The sequence below is a fragment of the Scyliorhinus canicula genome, chromosome 4, assembly GCF_902713615.1.
Source record: "Scyliorhinus canicula chromosome 4, sScyCan1.1, whole genome shotgun sequence".
NCBI lineage: Eukaryota > Metazoa > Chordata > Chondrichthyes > Carcharhiniformes > Scyliorhinidae > Scyliorhinus > Scyliorhinus canicula.
Genome location: NC_052149.1, coordinates 82,431,170 through 82,443,379, shown reverse-complemented (window position 1 = coordinate 82,443,379; position 12,210 = coordinate 82,431,170). Strand labels below are relative to the sequence as shown.

The 12,210-nt window shown below is 47.5% G+C and overlaps 1 protein-coding gene across 1 annotated transcript in view; it reads left to right on the top strand.

Moving 5' to 3' along the window:
- The window catches only part of dhx9 (DEAH (Asp-Glu-Ala-His) box helicase 9), a 93,425-nt gene that overhangs the window by 67,733 nt on the left and 13,482 nt on the right, over positions 1-12,210 (top strand). Inside the window, exons 20-22 of the mRNA XM_038793505.1 lie at positions 8,170-8,331; positions 8,451-8,578; positions 9,704-9,933. Of these exons, the coding sequence (XP_038649433.1) occupies positions 8,170-8,331; positions 8,451-8,578; positions 9,704-9,933 (520 nt within the window). The remainder of the gene's footprint in view (positions 1-8,169; positions 8,332-8,450; positions 8,579-9,703; positions 9,934-12,210) is intronic.

The following is a 12,210-nucleotide window of genomic DNA, read 5'->3' as shown; positions in this document are numbered from 1 at the left end:
GGAGTCAGTCAGTGCTGGTGTGAACCTATGGTTGTTGCAGATGGGAGCTTTGTCAGACATTTTGGTCAGGCCAAATTGCTGCCGCAGTTGGTTCCAGGATTGGAGGGTGGCTATCACCACCGGGCTGCTGGAGTGTTTTTTGGGTGGGGATGGGAAGTGCTGCTGTGGCGAGGGCCCGGAGGGAGGTCCCCACGCAGGAGGTTTAATTGAGTACTCTAAAAAAAAAATTATAAATGCATACAGACAGTGCCTTGTTGGATGAACTAATAGTGTGCAGAGTATTAATAACTGGGATATTTTTCTGTTTTTCTATTAATAGTCTTCTGTCACTTTGATTAGACACCAGATCAAGGAAAATTGATTAGTATATATAAGATGATTGGAGACAGTAATGCCCACTTCTTGATCTAACATTTTCCAGCATTCCTACTTAATTATTTCTGAAAGTTACCTCTCGGCAACTGAAACATTTTCAAGTCTCACAACTCCGCAAGTCTACCCCTACCCCCTTGCCGGAATTGCCAGAGTTTGATGCCCACATTGACATACCCTTCAACTTAAAATGTTGCCTGCCCTGATAAGCACTGAGCGATGAAACCAGCACTAGACTCGTGGAGTACCTCGCCGGTGAGAACGGAATAGGGTAAGTAGCAGTGCCCCCAAGCTCAACCTTCTACATCTGCCACACACCGACCTCTCCTCCACAGCCCACTTCCTGAGCTTTTCAACATTTGACGCTCAGTAATAATTCAGCAAGCTCGGCGGCGCCAATGCCCCTCTTTGCCTGTTCCTGTCAAAAATGGTCCCCTAATCAAGGGGACCGTACCCGCCCAGAGAATCATAGAATTTACAGTGCAGAAGGAGGCTATTTGGCCCATCGAGTCTGCACCGGCTCTTTGAAAGAGCACCCTATCCTAGCCCACACCTCCACCCTATCCCCATAACCCAGTAACCTCGCCCAACACTAAGGGCAATTTTGGACACTAAGGGCAATTTATCATGGCCAATCCACCTAACCTGCACATCTTTGGACTGGGAGGCAACCAGAGCACCCAGAGGAAACCCACCCACACACTGGGAGAACGTGCAGACTCTGCACAGACAGTGAACCAAGCCGGGAATCGAACCTGGGACCCTGGTGCTGTGAAGCAATTGTGCTAACCATATCTTTTTTTAAAAATAATTTTTATTGACATTGTCCAAAACATATCAAAAACAGAAAATAACAACAAGAAACCAGTATTAACACCAACCAAAAAAATAAACACACTAACCCCCAAAACCAACCAACCCCCCCCCCCCCCCCCCCCCCCCCCCCCCCCCCCCCCCCCCCCCCCCCCGCGTAACTACAAAAAGAAAAAATAGATAAACACCCGGCATACTCAATAAACACATCTCCCTTCCCCCCCCCAGTTGCTGCTGCTGCCGGCCTATTTTCCTACCGTTCTGCCAGGAAGTCCAGGAAAGACTGCCACCGCCTAAAGAACCCTTGTACTGATCCCCTCAGGGCAAATTTCACCTCCAATCTAATGAACCCCACCATGTCATTGATCCAGGCCTCCATGCTTGGGGCCTCGCATCCTTCCATTGAAGCAAGATCCTCCGCCGGGCTACTAGGGACGCAAAGGCCAGAACACCGGCCTCTTTCACCTCCTGCACTCCCGGCTTCTCTGTAATCCCAAAAATTGCGTGTCCCCAGTCTGGCTTGACCCTGGATCCTACCACCCTCTACACCGTCCTTGCTACCCCCTTCCAAAACTCCCCCAGCGCTGGGCATGCCCAGAACATATGGGCGTGGTTCGCTGGGCTCCCCTAGCACACCTGTCTTCGCCCCCGAAAAACCTGCTCATCCTCGTCCCAGTCATGTGGGCCCTGTGCAGCACCTTGAACTGTATGAGGCTAAGCCTCACACAGGAAGAGGAGGAATTCACTCTTTCCAGGGCATCCGCCCACATCCCCCCCCTCAATCTCCTCACCCAGCTCCTCTTCCCATTTACCCTTCAGCTCCTCCACCGAGGCCTCATCCACCTCCTGCATGACGTGGTACACGTCCAAAATCCTCCCCCCTCCAACCCACACCCCCGAGAGCACCCTGTCCCGTACCCCACGTGGGGGCAGCAGAGGGAACCCCTCCACCTGCCGCCTGGTAAACGCCCTAACCTGCATGTACCTAAACATGTTCCCCGGGGGGAGCCCATACTTCCCCTCTAACTCACCCAGGCTCGCAAACCTCCCATCCCCAACAGGTCCCTCAACCTCCTAATTCCTACCCTGTGCCAGCCAAGAAACCTGTGCCAGCCGACGACCCCCCCCCCCCCCCCCCCCCCAAACGTGGGACTACTTCTCCTCCCCCAGGCCCATCAGCAGACCCTCCTCCTCCCCCTCCCCCTCACGCTCTCACGCGGGAAAAAAGCCTGCCCTTCTCAGCTCCGACCTCGCCCCCATCCACCCTCAACGCGGGAAACAGAAGAAAAGCCCGTGCTTTCCCTCTGCCCGACCCCGCCCCGGCAAAAAAAAAAGACAGCACCCCACCTGCCCAAGAACCAACACACAATTAGCTTAAAACAGCATAACACAGAGACCTTCCCACCAACAGTTAACAGTTATTTACAAACCCCCGACCCTCAGTCAGAGTCCAACTTCTCGGCCTGTACAAAGCCCCACGCCTCCTCCGGGGACTTAAAATAAAAGTGCCGGTCCTTGAATGTGACCCACAGACGCGCCGGCTGTAACATGCCAAACTTCACACTCTTTCTGTGGACCACCGCCTTCGTCTGGTTGTACCCGGCCCTCCGCTTAGCCACCTCCGCACTCCAGTCCTGGTAGATCCGTACTACCGTGTTCTCCCACTTGCTGCTCCGCTCCTTCTTGGCCCACCTAAGCACGCACTCTCGATCAGCAAACCGGTGTAACCGCACCAGCACCGCCCGTGGTGGCTCATTCGGCTTGGGCCTCCTGGCCAGTATTCTGTGGGCCCCCTCCAGCTCCAGGGGCCCCTGGAAGGACCCAGCTCCCATCAGCGAGTTCAACAAAACGACCACATAGGCCCCCAGGTCTGGCCCCTCCAGCCCCTCCGTGAGGCCCAGGATCCGCAAATTGTTCCGCCTTGACCGGTTGTCCATCTCCTCGAACCGCTCCTGCCACTTCTTATGGAGCGCCTCGTGCATCTCCACCTTTACCGCGAGGGCCGCAGCCTCATCCTCTCTTTCGGAGGCTTGTTGTCGGAGCTCCCGGATCTCCAACCCCTGGGCTGTCTGCGTCACCAGCAGCTTGCCCATATTAGCCTTCAGCGAGTCTAGCAGCTCCACCTTTAGCTCCTGAAAACATCGCTGGAGAGTCTCCTGCTGCACCTGGAATGCCTCCATTCCTCGAGGCCTCCGCCGGCCGCCATCTTGATTCTCTTCCCCCGCTTTTTCTTGGGCGCTGCCACCGCTATTTTGCTGGCCCCACTCCTGGTCAAGACCAGTAGACCACTGGGGATCCGCTGCAGACACCTTCCCACGTCGGGAACCGTCGAGCAAGTACCGCTAGGGGCCCTTAAAAGAGCCCAAAAGTCCTTTCCTGGCGGGAGCTGCCGAACGTGTGGCTTAGCTCCGCATAGCCACAACCGGAAGTCGCTAACCATAACTTAAAATGATCCTATTCATCCTTCCAATAAAAGACTTGGGCACAAAAATCAGAGATTCTGAAAAATAAACCAACTTCAGAAATACCGTTATCTTTACTGCACCCTCTCAGTCAGCAAAAGTAGTAGAACATCCTACCTCTTAAAATCCTCCATTATCCCTTCCGCAAAGTTCACCAAATTCAACTGATGCAATTGGGCCCAACTATGCGCCACCTGTCGACCTAAATATCAAAAACTCACCTTGACCAGGCAAAATGGCAACTTCTTTAAGCCCCTTCACTGCACCCGAGCATTGACCGGATCCCACATTGAGCTTATACCCTGCTGTAACTGCCCCACTGCCTTTTCTGTAGACATAAGTTAAAACTCCAACAGGAACTTCCTCCTCTCCTTCAACAACCCCTCCTCAGGGACCTGTGATCCACCGCCCGTGCTCCGGTTTCCTCCAAGAAGTCCCGAAAGGCGTGCTGTTAGGTAATTTGGGCATTCTGAATCCCTCCTTTGTGTACCCGAACAGGCGCCAGAATGCAGTGACTGGGGCTTTTCACAGTAACTTCATTGCACTTGGGACCCTGGTGCTATGAAGCAACAGTGCTAACGACTGTTCAACCGTGCAACACTACCCCCAACACGGGGACAAAAAAGGATACAAAACAATTAACGATACAGAATGGGGAGTAAAACCCAAACCCATGCGATAACATGCGGTTCTCTCCCCTTCCCTGAGTACAACACCCCCAGTCCATTACGCAGGTGAACCAAACTGAAATCCACTGTTCTCAAATGTCCCCAATCCATGGTCCCATAAAAATGTGCTCGCCTCCTCCGGCGTGTCGAAGTAATGCGACTGCCCCCCATGCGTAACCCATAGACAAGCAGGGTATAACACCCCAAACTGCACCTTTTTCCTGAATAGGGCCACCCTGACCCCGCCTCTTGGCCAGCTCCGCTCACAAGTCTTGGAAGATACGGACCATATGGCCTTCCATAATGCACTCGCGCATCTCCGCCCATTTCAGAATCAAGTACTGATGCAGCCTCACGATGATCGTTCTCGGCAGCTCTCCCACATTCAATGTCCTCCTCAGCAACCTGTGTACCCGATCCACTCCGCCCACCAATTTCTCTAATATTCCAGCCACATATTTTCTGACCTGCATTCCCTCAATCCCTTCAGGCAGCTCATGATGCTCAGGTTCTGCCTCCTTGAACGATTCTCCAGATCATCAACCATCTCCCTCAACTCTTTCTGGCTCTGCCATCATCAACATTTCGGCTTCCAACAAGGCAATACGATCCTCATGGTCCGCCACCGTCGCCTCCACCTTCCGGATCGACACATTATGTGCGTCCAGCTTCTGCTCCCCTCCTGGGCAGCCTGAATCGGCTCGACCACCATGGCCACATCTTCTGAAGCTGCCTTCCTTTGCTGCTTAAACTCGGCCCCTAGGAATTCTTTTTTTAAAATTTAGAGTACCCAATTATTTTCCAATTAAGGGGCAATTTAGCATGGCCATTCCACCTAGCCTACACTTGGGTTGTGGGGGTGAGACCCACGCAGACATGGGAAGAATTTGCAAACTTACACAGAGTGACCTGGGGTCGGGATCGAACCTGTGTCTTAGGCGCCGTGAGGCGGCACTGCTCACTACTACACCACCGTGCTGCCCTTGCCCCCAGGACTTCTACCAACTGCTCTGTTGATCATTGTGTGGACAACTACGCCGCAGGTCCCTCCGCCATCTTTTCCCCTGCTGTGAGTTCTCCTGGTCCAAATGTTGCCCCTTATTTGTAGCACTCCTTGTTTGATAACTCTTCGACATTACACATCAAAGGAGAATACCTTAGTCTTTGATATTCCCACTTTTTCCACCTGCCAGAGCCCCGTAAAACAGGCAAAAGGGCATTCCGACCTCAGGCAAGGGCCACCTTATGTGAGACCAGTCACTCCATGGCCGCCACTGGAAGCCCAAAGAATTTCATAATTATAGAACATAGAACAGTACAGCACAGTACAGGCCCTTCGGCCCACAATGTTGTGCTGACCATTTATCCTAATGTGAGATCAACCTAACCTACACCCCTTCAATTTACTTGTGTCCATGTGCCTGTCCAAAAGTGGCTTAAATGTCCCTAATGACTCCACCACCTCCTCTGGCAGTGCATTCCACGCACCCACCACTCTCTGTGAAAGAACCTACCTCTGACATCGCCCCTGTACCTTCCTCCAATCACCTTAAAACTATGACCCACTTGTGACAGCCATTCCGTCTTGGGGAAAAGTCTCTGGCTATCCACTCTATCCATGCCTTTCATTGCCTTGTACACCTTTATCAAGTCGCCTCTCTTCCTTCTTCGCTCCAGTGAGAAAAGCCCTAGCTCCGTCAACCTTTCTTCATAAGACATGCCCTCCAGTCCAGGCAGCATTCTGGTTAATCTCCTCTGCACCATCTCCAAATCATCCACATTCTTCCTATAATGAGGCGACCAGAACTGGACACAATATTCCAAGTGTGGTCAAACCAGGGTTTTATAAAGCTGTAGCAAAACCTCGCGGCTCTTAAACTCAATCCCCCTGTTAATGAAAGCCAACACACCATACGCCTTCTTAACAACCCTATCAACCTGGGTGGCAACATTGAGGGACCTATGTACCCAAGATCCCTTTGCTCCTCCACACTTCCCAAGAATCCTGCCCTTAACCCTGTATTCAGCATTAAAATTCGACCTTCCGAAATGAATCACTTCACATTTATCAAGGTTGAACTCCATCTGCCTCTTCTCAGCCCAACTCTGCATCCTGTCAATGTCCTGATGTAACCTGCAACAGTCCTTGACACAATCTACAACTCCACTAACCTTCGTGTCATCAGCAAACTTACTAACCCACCCTTCCACTTTCTCACCCAAGTCCTTTCTTTAAAAACCACAAAGAGCAGAGGTCCCAGAACAAATCTCTGTGGGACACCATTGGTCACCGACCTCCAGGCGGAATACTTTCCATCCACTAACACTCGCTGTCTTCTTTTGGCCAGCCAATTCTGACAGCCAAATTTCCCCACATCCCATGCCCCCTACTTTCTGAATGAGCCTACCATGGGGAACCTTATCAAATGCCTTACTGATATCCATTTACACCACATCCACTGCCCAACCTTCATCAATGTGTCTCGTCACATTCTCAAAGAATTCAATGAGGCTTGTGAGGTGTTACCTGCCCCTCACAAAGCCATGCTGACTATCTTTAATCAAACTATGTTTTTTAAATAATCATAAATCCTAGCTCTTAAATCTTTCCAATATTTTGCTCACCACAGACTTGAGACTGACTTTTGCTCACCATAGACGTAAGACTGACTTTTGCTCACCACAGACATAAGACTGATGTGTGTTATTTATTATTTCTTGGTCTGGGGAGTCGGTCAGCTCAACTGGCATCACGTTGGTTCATGATGTGGAGCGACGCCAACAGCATGGGTTCAATTTCTGTGCCAGCTGAGGTTATTCATGAAGGCCCTGCCTTCTCAACCGTGCCCCATGGGTTAAATCACCACCTGTTGATTCAAACCCGAGAGCAGCCTGTAGTCCTCTAGGACAGTGGCAATATTTACATTTATATGTTGCTCTATAATACATGAACTTTAATTCTATACGGAATGATACTATGTTGCTTTATTGCTGGCATTTGGAAGTCATGTTAATTTTCAAGAATTTAAAAACAAATTCCTTGGAATGAGAGCATTGCTGGCAAGGCCAGTATTTGTTGTTCTTCCTTAATTGCCCTTGAGAAGTTGGTGGTGAATTTAAATGCGGTCACATTGGAAATAGTTTGCAAAGTACTGCTGTAGTCCTTTGTTTTTCTTATGTACATAATACAACAAGGCTACGTTCTGATGTTAATCCTTTATTACATGCACAATTGCATTGACTGCTGAAATACTGAGGTCACTTTGCTGATCTTTTACAAGTGCATTGGTCTACAAATATGGCCGTAATAGAAGGTAAATAAATGTAGATGACCTACATCGGTTCCCAGTTGAGCAGTTGATTTTATTCACAGCCTTCCTAGAACTTATTCCTCCATGTCTCTTTATTCTCCTCCAGCCCTGCAAGCCTCTGTGATCGCTGTGCCCTTCCAGTTCTAACCTCAAGTGTACCCCTGATTTTAATTGCTCTACTTTGCTTCACTGTTGCAGTGGTGCCAACAGTCACTTATGCCTAGATTCTGGAATTCCCTCTTCATCTTTATTCCTTTAAAACCTTAATCTTCTACCTAATATCTCTTATGTGACGAGCTGTCAAACCGTTTGATAATGCTCATGTGAAGCACTGGATGGTGTTTACTCTATTGAGGGCATTATGAAAATAAAAGTTGTTGTTGCAATGCTTATTTTGTTTGAATAGTCATGACTATTCCTAGTTTGACATTTGTATGATTCTATTTTTATAGATGTCTTTGTCATACATAGGGTTGTAAAGCTATTGGGTTGTAAAGCTATTGCTATTGATAGCGACATTATGGTATTTTTTATCTGTTGCAGTGTCGGAGATGCAGTGTGCACCATATCTGCTGCTACCTGTTTTCCAGAGCCTTTTGTTAATGAAGGCAAGCGTCTTGGCTATGTGCACAGAAACTTTGCAGGAACCAGATTTTCGGACCATGTGGCTCTGCTTTCCGTTTTCCAGGCCTGGGATGATGCAAGGTATTATTCCAGTGATGAGTGAAGGAACAAGCCCCTGCCAAATTGTGTTTATGTTGTACAGTGCTTCATTAGTTTTCTGAACTTCATCACGTGGCATTTGTATTTCCATTCTTTCCTAGAATGGGAGGCGAAGATGCAGAAATGCGGTTTTGTGATCATAAAAGGTTAAATATGGCAACTTTGCGGATGACGTGGGAAGCTAAGGTTCAGCTGAAGGATATCCTTATCAATTCTGGCTTTCCTGAAGGTAATGCTACATGTTATTTTTTACAGTTTTAATGTTAAATCTAAATTGTATGTTTATGTAGGTTTTAAAAGTATTTTGTTAAAGTTATAAAACTGAGATAAAATAGATGCATTTCAAGAGATGTACTCTGGTCATGTGCTTTTCCATTCAAAATAATGGGCAGTATTCCCGTTCTTCATTTTACGTAATGCTCTTATTAAAGACAAATCATTTTTTTAAACTGGATATATCAACCTGGGGACATGCTGTAATCATTTTGTGTCTGGAAGAAATCAATTTCTTGCTTTACAGTCTGGTGGTCTCAACAGTTACAGAGCAATATTGAGAACACCTTATGAACAGTTTCCTTACCATCTGTCAGATAATGTGATTTGGCATAGGAGTTCTCAAATCATACCACACAAAAGGAGGTTGTTTGTCCCATCTGTGCCTGCTCTTTGAAAGAGCTGTCTCTTTTCCTATCACAGTGCAATAGTTCCCCTCAAGTATTTGTCCAACTTCCTATTGAATATTATTATTGTATCTTGTTCCATCGCTCTTTTCCGACAGTATGTTTCAAATCATTGTAAATTAACTGCCTTTTTTGGAAAAAAGCTCACTCATCTGCTCTGGTTTTTTTTTGTGTCAATTAATGTAAACCTGGGACCTCTCATTACCCACCCTCCTGCCATCAGAAACAGTTTATCCTGATTTGCTCCAAATAACGTTTGAGCACCTCCTCGGCATTATGGAGAGCAAATTCAGCTTCTCCAGTCTTCCCACAAAATAAAGTTGCTTCACCATGGTACAATTCCATTAACTTCTCTATACCCTCTCTAAGACCTTGGTATTGGGTACCCAGAATTAGACACTTCTGCAGCTGAAATCTAACCAGTGCTATATGAAAGCTACATGGGTCTATTCAGGAGTCCACACACGATAGTTAAATACAAGGACATACATTTCATTTAATGCATATCTGCAGACCTGCACTCCACGATGACAGTTGTGATAATTTAAAGATAGAATTTTTTTCTTCTGCTTACCAAGAATTAAGTAGACTTCCGAAGCAGATGTTAATTGAGACAGAATACATACTGCTGTTTTGTATATTGAGCTGTGTTTCTTCCTTTTTCTTCTAAACAGAGTGTTTGATAACACAAGTATTTAACAATACTGGACCAGATAATAACCTAGATGTGGTTATCTCACTTCTTTGCTTTGGGCTTTATCCCAATGTCTGCTACCACAAGGAAAAAAGAAAGATCTTAACTACAGAGGGACGCAATGCACTTATTCATAAGTCATCTGTTAATTGTCCCTTCAGCAACCAAGATACAAAATATCCTTCTCCATTCTTCGTGTTTGGGGAAAAAGTAAGTAATGTTACTGATGCAAACTCCTCAATGTTCATAACAGTGTGAAAAGCTATTCCATTTCTGACATCTTGACTCGAAGATCATGGGCTGTATTCTCTGATTGTGAGGCAATGTCCTCACACCGACGTGGGAACGGTGGCGTTTTACATCTGAAAATTAGGCGCTAAACGGCCACTAGTCCTCCATTTGGCTGGGGGCTAAAGGCCGATCAGCTAGAGCACCCAGCTCAAGCTGTCGATATGGTCTGGAGAATTGCCGGGTCCGTGTCTGCGGATGCGCATGGCAACAGCCACACCGTGCAACAAGGCGCTGGCTGCGCGTGGACCAGGCCTGCAGAATAATGGCCCTCCCCCCCGACCGGCTCATAAGCCCAGAAACCCCCCCCCCCCCCCCCCCCACACACACACACACACACACACACACAGCCCCCAGCCCCTGACAAAGCCCTCCCTGCCTGTGGATTGGCCCACCCCTGACTAAGGCAGCGCTGGACTGAGTCCGCAGTCGTCATGCCAAGTTCCCGACGGGTGTGACCATGAGAGAACAATGGCGTTGGGAACTCGGCCGGTCGGGTGTGGAGCATTGTGCGGTTGGGCCTCTAGCAATGTCCTGACGCCGTCGATGTGGCACTTTGGTGACGGCGAAGTATCGCGCAAGTGGCGCTGTCCCCGATTTGGTCCAAATCGGGTATTCTCCGGCCAATCGATGAACGTGATTTTGGCGTTGGCGACCGGAGAATCCAGTCCCATAGATATGCATTTAATTTGTTTTCTACTATATTTCCCATAGTTCCTTCTGCTAAACGGTTGAAAGTACTCAAAAATGAAATTAAATTTATATTCTATTTCCACTATTTCTCTCCTCCCACCCCAAGCTTAATTCTGCGAAAAATCTTATATTCTTGAGTGTATAATGGTGAATCTAACCTGAGTTTGATAGTCATGCAGTTGTGCAATCTCTTCATTCGGACTAATTGAGTACCTTAGGAAAACCAGGACATTTGTATGGTTGAAATTAGTTGTGCGTGTTTATTTGTTTTTTATTTATTCATTTATGGGATGTGGCATTGCTTCCCCATCTCTCTTGGCATTGAGAAGGTGAAGGTAGGCTGCCATCTTGAACCGCTGCAATCCCTGATGTGTAGGTACACCCACAGTGCTGTTACGGAGGGAGTTGCTAAAAAAGTAATAAAAGGAGCTAAGGCAAATTACAAAAGAAAGCTAGCGCAAAATATCAAAAAGGATAACAAAAGTTTCTATAAGTACATAAAAGGGAAGAGAGTCGCTAAAGTGAATGTTGATCCCATAGAAGTTGAAACCGGAGAGTTAATAGTGGGGAACACAGAAATGGAGGAGATGCGAAATCAATATTTTGCCTCCGTTTTCGCGGTGGAGCTCACTAGTCCCATCCCTGTAGGAATGGGTAATTGAGATGTGATAGAAAGGATGGAACTTGGAACAATCAGTATCAATAGGGAAACAGTACTCAACAAGCTATTGGGATTGAAGGCAGACAGGTCCCCGGGACCTGATGGCCTACATCCTAGGGTGTAGTGGAGATAGTGGATCCATTGGATACAATAGTCTAAAATTCCATGGACATAGGAACGGTTCCAGTTGATTGGGGAAATGCTAATGTAAAACACTAATTCATAAAGGGAGGGAGGCAGAATTATGGAAATTACAGACCAGTTAGTTTAATATCTGTTGTTAGAATCCCTTCTTAAGGAAGTGATATCAGGACATTTGGAAAGTCAATATGCAATCCATCTGAGTCGCCATGGTTTTATGACGGGTAAATCATGTTTGACTAATTGGTAGAATTCTTTGACGATGTAACAAGCGAAATGGATAATGGGGATCCTGTACATGCTGTATATCTGGATTTCCGGAATGCATTTGATAAGGTGCCGCACGGAAGGTTAATACACAAGGTTAGATCACGTGGGGCATGGGGTAATTTACTAGCTTGGATAGAAGACTGGCTGATGGACAGAAGACCGAGTCAGGATAAATCTATCTTTTTTTGGATGGCAAGATATAACTAATGGGGCACCACAGTGTTCGGTCCTTGGGTTCCAACTATTTACAATCTATATTAACGGCTTGGATATTGTGTGCTAGATCCACGGGTCAATCATTCTAGGCCAAGATCGCTGGTTCCGAGGGGTATGGCAAAGGCGTTAATTGCTATTATGGAAGAAATGGGGGGGGGGGGACAGACCCTCCGCGGGGTTCTCGTTCTTCTCAGTACACTATTTTTTTCAGGATTGTC